We start from the raw sequence: 10,877 nt of genomic DNA, 5'->3' as shown, positions 1-10,877 counted from the left end.
TTATATCAGTTGTTTATTCTTATTTCCCTATAATATTTAACCTTGGCGTTCATGTAATTGCAAGTAAGGTCTCGACAACACATAACCCACGGATTTCAAAGTTTGGAGGGTCCTCCTAACGCTGGTTACTATCTTCTGGTTACAGGTTGGTTTTATCACCCAGCCTTCTGGTGAATTTATGGCTAATAAGTGCCTCCAAGCTTCAGCTAGCTGTGAAAGCATTTCACCTTGTTGTGTTTAATGTTAGTTTCTCTGATTTATAAGTAAACCCCATATCGAGGCTTGACCATCATTAAATTCATAGTTATAATGAGAGGAACTATATGAGGTTTTGTATTGTTCTTTAAATAGTCTGAGATGGGACGGCTCTATGAACTGGTTTGACTCCGACTATAAGGGCTTAAATCTGATTTTGATATTTTCCATTATGACCTAATGTTATAATTCAAGAAAATTCCATACATGAATTTTATTACTTTGTTTGGTCAGTTCTAGCACTATTCTATTCATTATGAGTAACAGTGTTCATAGATTGAATGATTTGGAAATTAGATAGGAGCGTGGGTGGTTGACTCTCGGTTTTTCCTATGGAAATCAACTGAGAGCCACAAATAACCCTCACGATTCAATTTTTTTTTTTTTACATTTAAAGATAAGACTGGTTTGATCTGGTTGTGCAATGGTTTGTGATAACTGTCCCAGGATGAAAATATCGTCTTTCATTTGCGTCTGACATGTAAAATTTTTTATATTGCATCTATAGAAAGGTTTATAATTGCAGAATGAATGCCTTTCGGTTTAATCTTTGTATTCTCTATGTATTAGGAAAGCATCTCATGGTTTGATTAAATGTAGTATTCACTCTAAAAGCCCGAGATTGTTCATCTATTAACTTCTCTAATTCGCTGATATAATGTTATCCTGAAATGGTTGGGTTATTTTCTTAGGACAGTTTAAAGCTACCAGTATTATTTCATTATGATTCATCAATTTAAATAAAGTGACAGAATATATTTAGCAATATACCAAGATAGAATATATATCTAGTAATAAGTCTGCTATTAGCTATCCATTATTGAATAATAATAACCCATTTTAGTTAATGATTACTAAGCATATCTTGTATTACTTATCTATTTGTGCTTTGTTTATAACTATGTAAGTAGTTCCCTTTCTTGGAAGGTCTCTCCACCCAGCCACGGATCCGACGATTATGTCCAGATTCCCCCTTCGAGCTCTTCCTACTCCTGACAGTCAATAAGTCTATCGTAGTTCGGTATCTTGGGCATCAAGACTGCGGTCGAGCCTCAAGTCTCATACCATTTCGATTGTAGTTGACAGTTTTCCCACTGGTTACTTTTGTCCAGCTCAAGGAAAATCTAGGCAGCATAATTCTTGATTCTTTTTCCAACCCCCTCAGTGTTCTCCCTCCTTTTCTTTTTGAGGGAACATATGAGCAACTGTTTGTAACTGTCTCAGGAGTTATTAACTGTTTCTTTCAGTTCTTTGACAAACTGTTTAAATTCTTAATTAATAAGTAACAAAATATGTTCTGGCTTCTCAGCCTCATTTCTTTAACAGTTTATGTTAAATAAAGTAAAAGATTGAAGTAATAAGTAAAACTTGGTAACAAAGTAAATGTTCGTGCAGCATAGGGTGTTACATATCTCATGATAAGTTTTACATTGCCAAGATTAAGAAAATCATAAAAATTAACTAAATTATAACTTTATTATTATTATTATTATTATTTAAAAAATGAATATGTGAGTTAAACATATATACATTTCAAAAGATATATGGCAAGGCTCTTCACCATGGAAATTTATTTCCACTTACCATGGAGATTCTTAACTTGCAAATATGTTTTGCTACAATACCATGACCTAGTATAATGACTTAGTAATACCACATGTCAAAACTACATGACTCATTCATATAACATTTTTTTGTTTAATCAATTTATTAAAAAGACAAAAAACGACATAACTACTTTAGAAACAAATCTCAACATTTAATTTATGATTACCACCATAAATATTTTAAAAAGTTAATTCCCTACCATCTACAATTAAATTAAAATTAAAATCATATTCTAAAATATCCACACCTATCAATATACTTATTATAAAGCTATAATTTAATTGAAATTAAATTAAAAAAAAAATATTCAAAACTAATTGGAAAAATTATTTCAAAAAACTAAAAATATACCATACCAATATTGATTTTTAAGTTGTTTTAATATTTTTCAAGATTGTAAATTAATCCCAAAAAATAAAAATAGAAGTACACTCAATTATAAAACTATAATTTAATTAAAACTAAATTAAAAAAGTATTCAAAACGAATTAGAAAAATTATTTAAAAAACAAAAAAATATACCATACATTTTAAGTTGTTTTAATATTTTTTAAAATTGTAAATTAATCTCAAACAATAAAAATAAAAAGTAAAAGTACACTCAATTATAAAACTATAATTTAATTAAAATTAAATTAAAAAAAATATTCGAAACTAATTAGAAAATTATTTAATAAACAAAAAATATACCATACCAATATTGATTTTTAAATTGTTTTGATATTTTTCAAAATTGTAAATTAATCCCCAAAAAAATAAAAAAAAATAAAGTAAAAGTACACTCAACCTTCACTAGTGTGTCAACTTCACTATCAAAAAAACGTTGTGAGTATATATTTGCATATGCCCCCAAACATATAATAGTGACAATGCATATGGCCTTAGTAGCTAGAAAACAATCACTCCATCATTACAAGACCACCTAGATTTCGTCACTTAATCTAAATAATGGCACTAGTTGCAGTGCTTATTTGCATTAACACCGTGGAAAAGCAACAACAATGTTTCAAAGCACACTTACTGGAAATGTTATAATGTTCTGAGAATATTTAATGATAGCATCTGAACCTAGTAGCTATGGTGGGGAACTAGGGAACCCAAATCATGGAAGATATCTCATACCAAATCTGAGAAAAAAATAAAAAAGGGAAAAAATCAAAATCTATAAATCAAAAAATTAATTGTTTACAAATCAAATACAATTACTTTAACTAACAGTTGAATTGTGGTGATATATTTAAATATTTAGTAAGAGGGGAACTTCAAACCATGGAATATTACCTTTGTCATTACTGTCATCCCTTGTGGCTGAGATTACAAATCAATACTTATGGAAAGATGGTAAGAAATTATGTGAAATAGTAAAGCATAACCTCTATTTTCAAGCAACAAAATCAAGACATTGTTACATCAAGAGCCATAATTGATACATAATTGAATCAAGTCCTTGTATGGCACAAGCTTGTTTCACAACCTCTATTTTCTCAATAACAAAATCAAGACATTATATGTGGTTATTGCCAAAAGGAAACCGTGTTCTAATTTGGAAGAGGATCTTATCAAAAGACATGGATTTATTTAAAGCTACAAAGCCTAATGGGTTACTGAAAAATAAGTTGGAATATGGGATCATGATACTTAAATTGAAAAAATATGCTTTCCTTTTAGAAACATTACAGTTATACAATGTTTTTTTGAAAGCATTAGAATTTGAAATTGGGCCTTTCTATCAAGACAAATTTTCATTAACAGAATGTACTTTCCTACCTGAAACATTGTAGATATCCAAGAAAAACTTGAAAAGCATAAGAGAACTTAGCATAATGTACTTTCTTTCCTTCCTTAACATTCTTAAAGAGTTGAAGTTCCCCAAGTCATCAGGTATCTTTCGAAGGAAATGACAGTTAGTAATAGTCTAATTCACAACTGAAGATGTGTCACAAATACGAGGGGGCATCTCCTCCAAATCACAAAAGTGCTCTAGGTTAAAATCTAGTATTATTGGAAGCTTAATGCTCGACTGGGTGTTATTGAACCCATACATTTTTCCAATCTTCACTGGAAGCTTAAAGATAGCTTCTCTAAGTTCTACATGACTTTACTATGCTCTTGAAGTGGGGGCACATGCAGCCTCTCCAAGTGAATAGTCTTAAACTGAGTGAAGATAAGGCCAATAGATCATTCAGCGTGGATCTCCTTAACCCATAATTGAATACTATGTCTCTCTTGAACCCATAATTGAATACTATTAGCAATATACCAAGATAGAATATATTTAGCAATATACCAAGATAGAATATATATCTAGTAATAAGTCTGCTATTAGCTATCCATTATTGAATAATAATAACCCATTTTAGTTAACGATTACTAAGCATATCTTGTATTACTTATCTGTTTGTGCTTTGTTTATAACTATGTAAGTAGTTCCCTTTCTTGGAAGGTCTCTCCACCCAGCCACAGATCCGATGATTACGTCCAGATTCCCCCTCCGAGCTCTTCCTACTCCTAACAGTCAATAAGTCTGCGGCAGTTTGGTATCTTGGGCATCAGGGCTGCGGTCCAGCTTCAAGTCTCATACCATTTCGATTGTAATTCACAGTTTTCCCACTGGTTAATTTTGTCCAGCTCAAGGAAAATCTAGGCAGCATAATTCCTAATTCTTTTTCCAACCCCCTCAGTGTTCTCTCTCCTTTTCTTTTTGAGAGAACATATGAGAAACTGTTTGTAACTTTCTTAGGAGTTATTAATTGTTTCTTTCAGTTCTTTGACAAACTGTTTAAATTCTTAATTAATAAGTAAGAAAATATGTTCTGGCTTCTCAGCCTCAGTTCTTTAACAGTCTATGTTAAATAAAGTAAAAGATTGAAGTAATAAGTAAAACTTGGTAACAAAGTAAATGCTCGTGGAGCATAGGGTGTTACATATCTCATGATAAATTTTACATTGCTAAGATTAAGAAAATCATAAAAATTAACTAAATTATAACTTTATTATTATTATTATTTAAAAATATGAATATGTGAGTTAAACATATGTACATTTCAAAAGATATATGGCAAGGCTCTTCACCATGGAAATTTATTTCCACTTACCATGGAAATATGTTTTGCTACAATACCATGACCTGGTATAATGACTTAGTAATACCACATGTCAAAACTACATGACTCATTCATATAACATTTTTTTGTTTAATCAATTTATTAAAAAGATAAAAAACGACATAATTACTTTAGAAACAAATCTCAACATTTAATTTATGATTATAGCCATAAATATTTAAAAAAGTTAATTCCCTACCATCTACAATTAAATTAAAATTATTATTATTATTATTTAAAAAATAGATATGTGAGTTAAACATATATACATTTCAAAAGATATATGGCAAGGCTCTTAACCATGGAAATTTATTTCCACTTACTATGGAGATTCTTAACTTGCAAATATGTTTTGCTACAATACTATGACCTGGTATAATGACTTAGTAATACCACATGTCAAAATTACCATAACTCATCATATGACATTTTTTTCTTTAATCAATTTATTAAAAAGACAAAAAAAACATAACTACTTTTGAAACAAATCTCAACATTTAATTTATGATTACTGGCATAAATATTCTGAAATGTTTTAAAAAAGTTAATTCCCTACATCTACAATTAAATTAAAATTAAAATCATATTCTAAAATAACCACACCTATCAATATACTTATTATAAAACTATAATTTAATTAAAACTAATTTAAAAAAAAAAAATATTCAGAACTAATTAGAAAAAATATTTTAAAAACTAGAAAATATACCATACCAATATTGATTTTTAAATTGTTTTAATATTTTTCAAAATTATAAATTAATCTCAAAAATAAAAATAAAAGTACACTCAAAACTATAATTTAATTAAAACTAAATTAAAGAATATATATATTCCAAACTAGTTAGAAAAATTATTTTAAAAAACAAAAAAATATACCGTATCAATATTGATTTTTAAATTGTTTTAATATTTTTCAAAATTATAAATTAATCCCAACAAATAAAAATAAAAAATCAAACTATAATTTAATTAAAATTAAATTAAAAAAATATTCGAAACTAATTAGAAAAATTATTTAAAATATATATATATATATATATATATATATATATATATATATATAAATAAATTGTTTTAATATTTTTCAAAATTGTAAATTGATCCCAAAAAAATAAAAAAAATAAAGTAAAAGTACACTCAACCTTCACTAGTGTGTCACGTTGTAAGTATATATTTGCATATGCCCCCAAACAAATAACAAATAATAATGACAATGTGAATACAATTAAAAAAAAAAAGGGTAAATCGTGGAAACTTTATAATAATGACAATGTGAATACAATTAAGAAAAAGGGTAAATTGTTGAAACATTTTCGTCTTTAAAAAACTAATCATGAAACGTTTAGAGTTCCCTTTGTCAAGCAAAGACTCGGCACTTCAGAAAACGACGTCGAATGTTTAGGTTTTTGCTTTGTAAAGCAGACTCAGCGGTTATGTGAGCAGCATGGACTGCATACATAATTTCGATATTTTGTGAGGGAGTGTTGGTTGTGTGTTTTGTGAGGGAGTGTTGGTTGTGTGGTGGGAATGATCTGTTGTATTATTTAAAATCTGACTATATAATACACATGTTTGATTATATAATATTTTTTTCCCTATTCGAATTTAAAGCTGACATATTTGAGTACGTAAAATATATGTTTATATAATACACATGTTTGACTATATAATATTTTTTTCCCTATTCGAATTTAAAGCTGACATATTTGAATATGTAAAATATATATTTAAATACTGTAACTGTCCATTTAATTCAATTCAAACATATGTTTCACCATATAAAATAATAATTATCTACCTTAATTCTTCATAATAGCAATTAAATATTATTTGACTGAACACTAACTCCTCATAATAGCAATTAAATATTATTTGATGCCACGCAACAATAACCATTCAACTGGGAGGAAAAAAACGTTATTAACTGTAGCTGTCCACTTAATTCAATTAATTCATAATAGCACGTAAATGTTGTTTGACTCAGCAACCACCATTCGAGTGGGGAGCGAAAGGTACCTTATTCTTCACCAGAAGGCCTGTAATCGAAGGGTGTCTCAACAGAATTGGAGTCGAGCGGCTCAGTACCAGGGATGTGCAGAAGATGCAGTGGGGAATTCTGGACATCAAGATCAGGAAGTGGATACGCGCCGTGAGAATTGCGGTGAGGATTCCGTTCGCCAGCGAGAAACGGCTCTGCGACGAGATATTTGCCGGGTTTAGCGACATCGGCAATTTCTGTTTCTACGGGGTCGTCAAGGGGCCCACGACGAAGTTTCTAGAGTTTGGTGAATCCGTGGCCATGAGCAAAAGGTCGAGCGAAAGGCTCTTCAGGGTGCTCGACATGTACGAGACTCTGCGGGACCTAAAGCCCCACATCGACACCGTTTTTGACCACGACTCATGTGCCAGCATGCGGACGCAACCGTCTGCGACCCTTGTTCTGCTCGGTAATTCGGCACGGGGGATTTTGAGGGAGTTCGAGAATGCAATCGAGGAAGAGAATTCAAAGACTCCGGTGCCGGGAGGTACGATTCATCCGCTTACGAGGTATGTTATGAATTATCTGATTTTTCTGTCCGATTACAAGGAGACTCTCACCAACATAACAGCCAATGATCCCACTGATATCTCCAAGGGCCTGCCCAATAGCGTCATGGACTTGTTTGGCGAATTGGATGGGCATGGTGATGAACTGGGGAGCCCAGCCTCTGCTCTCTCAGTGAGACTGGGATGGATTATTACGAGCCTGCAATGTAAGTTAGATGCGAAATCTAACCTCTACCAGGATGTTTCCCTGTCCTCTCTGTTTCTCACGAACAATCTTCATTACATTGTTAAGAAGGTCAAGGGTTCGGAGCTCATAGCACTGCTTGGTTATGGCTGATCAGTGGGGTGTCACAGCAGTCCTTGGAGAATAGATTCAAGGGTTTCAATTTCGCAATTGAGGAGGTGCTTAGGAAACATTCTGGTTGGATGGTCCCGGATTTGGAGCCTCAGGAGGAGCTTAGGATTTCAATTGCAGAGAAGATGATACCGGCTTATCGGTCCTTCTTGGTCAGACTGAGAACGTATTTGACACGGGGGAGCCACTCTAACATGTATATTGACTACACTCCTGAATACCTGGAAACGCATCTCTTGGATCTGTTTCCCAACCATACATCATCCTAAGTTCAAGGACATCCGACAAGGAAGGGGACTCTTACTGTGGAAAAAAATATCTCAAGTCAAAGATAGCTTGCAATTACAAGTATCACATTAAGGATTAAGATCCTTCAGCCCCGACTATATGTACCTTTAAGTTTGAACATTCTTTGATGATTGTGACTAATTGTCATGTGAGACTATACATAACGGATCTTCCTAATGTCTATTTTCAGTGAACCTATATTACCAAGGAAACTAAGTACTGGTTCAGCCAACATGTATTTACTCGAATTACTTGTTTCTATGTGTTTTCACTTTCTGGTTTGATTGAAAGTTTTGTTACCGTATTGAAATCCAAATAGTTGAGCTAGAGTTGAGCGAGATTAATGTGTTTAGGATTGTTAGTGTATTTTTGTTAAATTTATTGAGAGCTTTTTTACATGTAAAAAAAATAAAAATAAAAACAAAAATTAGAAAAATCTTGTTCTCAATACATAAACTCAAGTCTCATTCCAATTCCATATTTTCATGGAAGTAATGAATACATTATTATATAGCCAATATATTTCTAATTGGATTATCAATTACCCGACTAACTTTTGATTTTAATCTACTGCCACTAATAATTTATTGAATAATGGCTTCGAATACTCACTACATCTATTATTTTGTTGCCCTAATTATGATAACTCACGAACACAAAATATGTTGAAGAATTTGTCATCAATTACCTAACATAATTAAGCATTATCCTCAAGAGTCCCCCTTATGCTTAATGAGGTGATTTGGAGAATATCCCTCATGTATTGAAACTTCTTTGGTGAATATATCTGCACGTTGATCATTTGTTGTACAAAACTTTCTTTCAATTTCTCCTTTTGCCACATAATCGCTTATGAAATGGTAGTTGGTAGACAAGTTATCACAGTAAATAGTTTTGACATGTTTCTGTTCTTGTTTCATATCTAATAATACTTTCTTCAACCAAATTACTTAACATGTTATCGTTGTTGCCACAATATACCTTTCCTATGTAGAAGACAATGAAATAGTTGGTTGCTTCTTTGAACACCATGATACTGCACTTGACCCAATGCTAAAGACATAACCTGAAGTGTTATTTCTATCATTAAGAGATCTAGCCCAATCACTATCTCTATAACCAACCAACCCAAAATTATTTGATGAAGTATAGAAAATGCCATAATTGTTTGTTCCACAAAGATACCTCAACATTCTTTTTCCTGCTCCTAAATGAATCTCACTTGGACTTTGCATGAATCTGGATATCAAACCTACTGCATGCATAATATCGGGCCTAGTGGTAGTATGATACAAAATTATTCCTACCAAACTCCTATAGGATCTAGCATCTACCTCTTCAAATCCATCTTATACAGAAAAAATTTCATTTGTATTCATGAGTGTGCTCATGGGTTTATAGTTTCCCATTTTCCATTTGTGAAGAAGATTTGAAACATACTTTTCTTATGAAATAAAAATTATATCATTCATTTATGTCACTTCTATGCCAAGAAAATAATGCAGCAAATCCAAATCAGTGATTTCAAATTCAATCATTATACCTTGTCTGAACTCTTCCACTAACAAATCACTTGAAGATATGTATATCAAGTCATATACATATAACAAAACAATTAGTATATCATGACCATTTTACTTTATATATAATGTGGGTTCATTTTCATTCCTTTTAAATCCCTTTTTCAAAAGATAAGTGTCAATTCTACTATACCATGCTCTTAGATATTGTTAAGCCCATAAAGAGACTTTTTCAGTTTGTAGACTCTGTGTTCATTAACTGCTTCTTCATATCCTTGGGGCTGTTGGACATATACATATTCTTTCAAATCAACATTTAGAAAGGTTGATTTCACATCAAATTGATAAAATAACCATTTATATTGTGTTGTCAATTCCAAAATAATTTTGATTATATCAAATATTGCAACAAGAGCATATGTTTCATTGTAGTCAATACCTGGTTGTTGAGCATATCCCTTTTCCACTAACTTTTCTTTGTGCTTTTGTACTGATCCATCAGCTACATGCTTTGTTTTATACAACCATTTCACCCAAATAACTTCTTTTCCAGTAGGAGGATCCACAACCTCCCATGTTTCATTCCTTTTAATCATTCTCATCTCTTCATCCATTTCTTTGTACCAAACTGACTCTTTTACGAAATCTTCAAAACATCTTGGCTCTGCTTCAATCTGAGACATCAAAGGAAAATTAGTATACCCATAAATTTCATTTAAGGATTTTGTCTTTCTTGGAGGAGGACTTGGAATTGAAACATGACTTGAAGTTGTAGAAGATGATGAAGTGGATGTGGCCTATGAAGTATTTTGATTTCTGAATGAATTTGCAAAAGCAAAAAGATTCATCTTCTTGTACAATAATACTGGGAGTTTGTTGTTGCACATTTTGATTCCACTGCCATTCTTCTTTCTCATCAAAGAACACATCACGACTAATCATTAGTTTTTTAGTTTGTGGATTGTACAATATATAACCTTTGGTCTCCTCACAATAGCCAATAAAAATGCATTTCACACTTTTATCATCAAATTTTCTTCTCTTTTCAGTAGGAACATGAGCATAAGAAATGCAACCAAATATTCTTAAATGAGAAACATTGGGTTTTCTTCCACACCATACCTAATAAGGGGTAATATTTTGCACACTTCTTCTTGGGCATATATTAAGAAAAGAAAGAGATGTAGCTACAACTTC

The 10,877-nt window shown here is 31.5% G+C and overlaps 1 protein-coding gene across 1 annotated transcript; it reads left to right on the top strand.

The window, feature by feature from the left end:
• Positions 1-7,071: 7,071 nt before the first annotated feature.
• LOC149189411 (exocyst complex component EXO70A1-like) lies at positions 7,072-8,141 on the top strand. The gene is made up of 2 exons (XM_089410223.1): positions 7,072-7,723; positions 7,813-8,141. The coding sequence occupies exons 1-2, from the start codon at positions 7,072-7,074 to the stop codon at positions 8,139-8,141; spliced, it is 981 nt and encodes a 326-aa protein (XP_089266349.1).
• The last annotated feature ends 2,736 nt before the right edge of the window (positions 8,142-10,877 follow it).

Source organism: Pinus tabuliformis, chromosome 3_1 (genome assembly GCF_031772625.1).
Source record: "Pinus tabuliformis cultivar Carrire ecotype Pingquan chromosome 3_1, CPIR1, whole genome shotgun sequence".
In the NCBI taxonomy this organism is placed as follows: Eukaryota; Viridiplantae; Streptophyta; class Pinopsida; order Pinales; family Pinaceae; genus Pinus; species Pinus tabuliformis.
The sequence above is the reverse complement of the archived record's forward strand: the minus strand, read 5'-3'. Positions and strand labels throughout refer to the sequence as shown.

Bases quoted from the DNA above. Each gene is read 5' to 3' on its own strand.
- LOC149189411 (XM_089410223.1), top strand. From the start codon at position 7,072: ATGCAGTGGGGAATTCTGGACATCAAGATCAGGAAGTGGATACGCGCC. The intron at 7,724-7,812 runs GTAAGTTAGATG...ATTGTTAAGAAG, and splicing joins GATTATTACGAGCCTGCAAT to GTCAAGGGTTCGGAGCTCAT.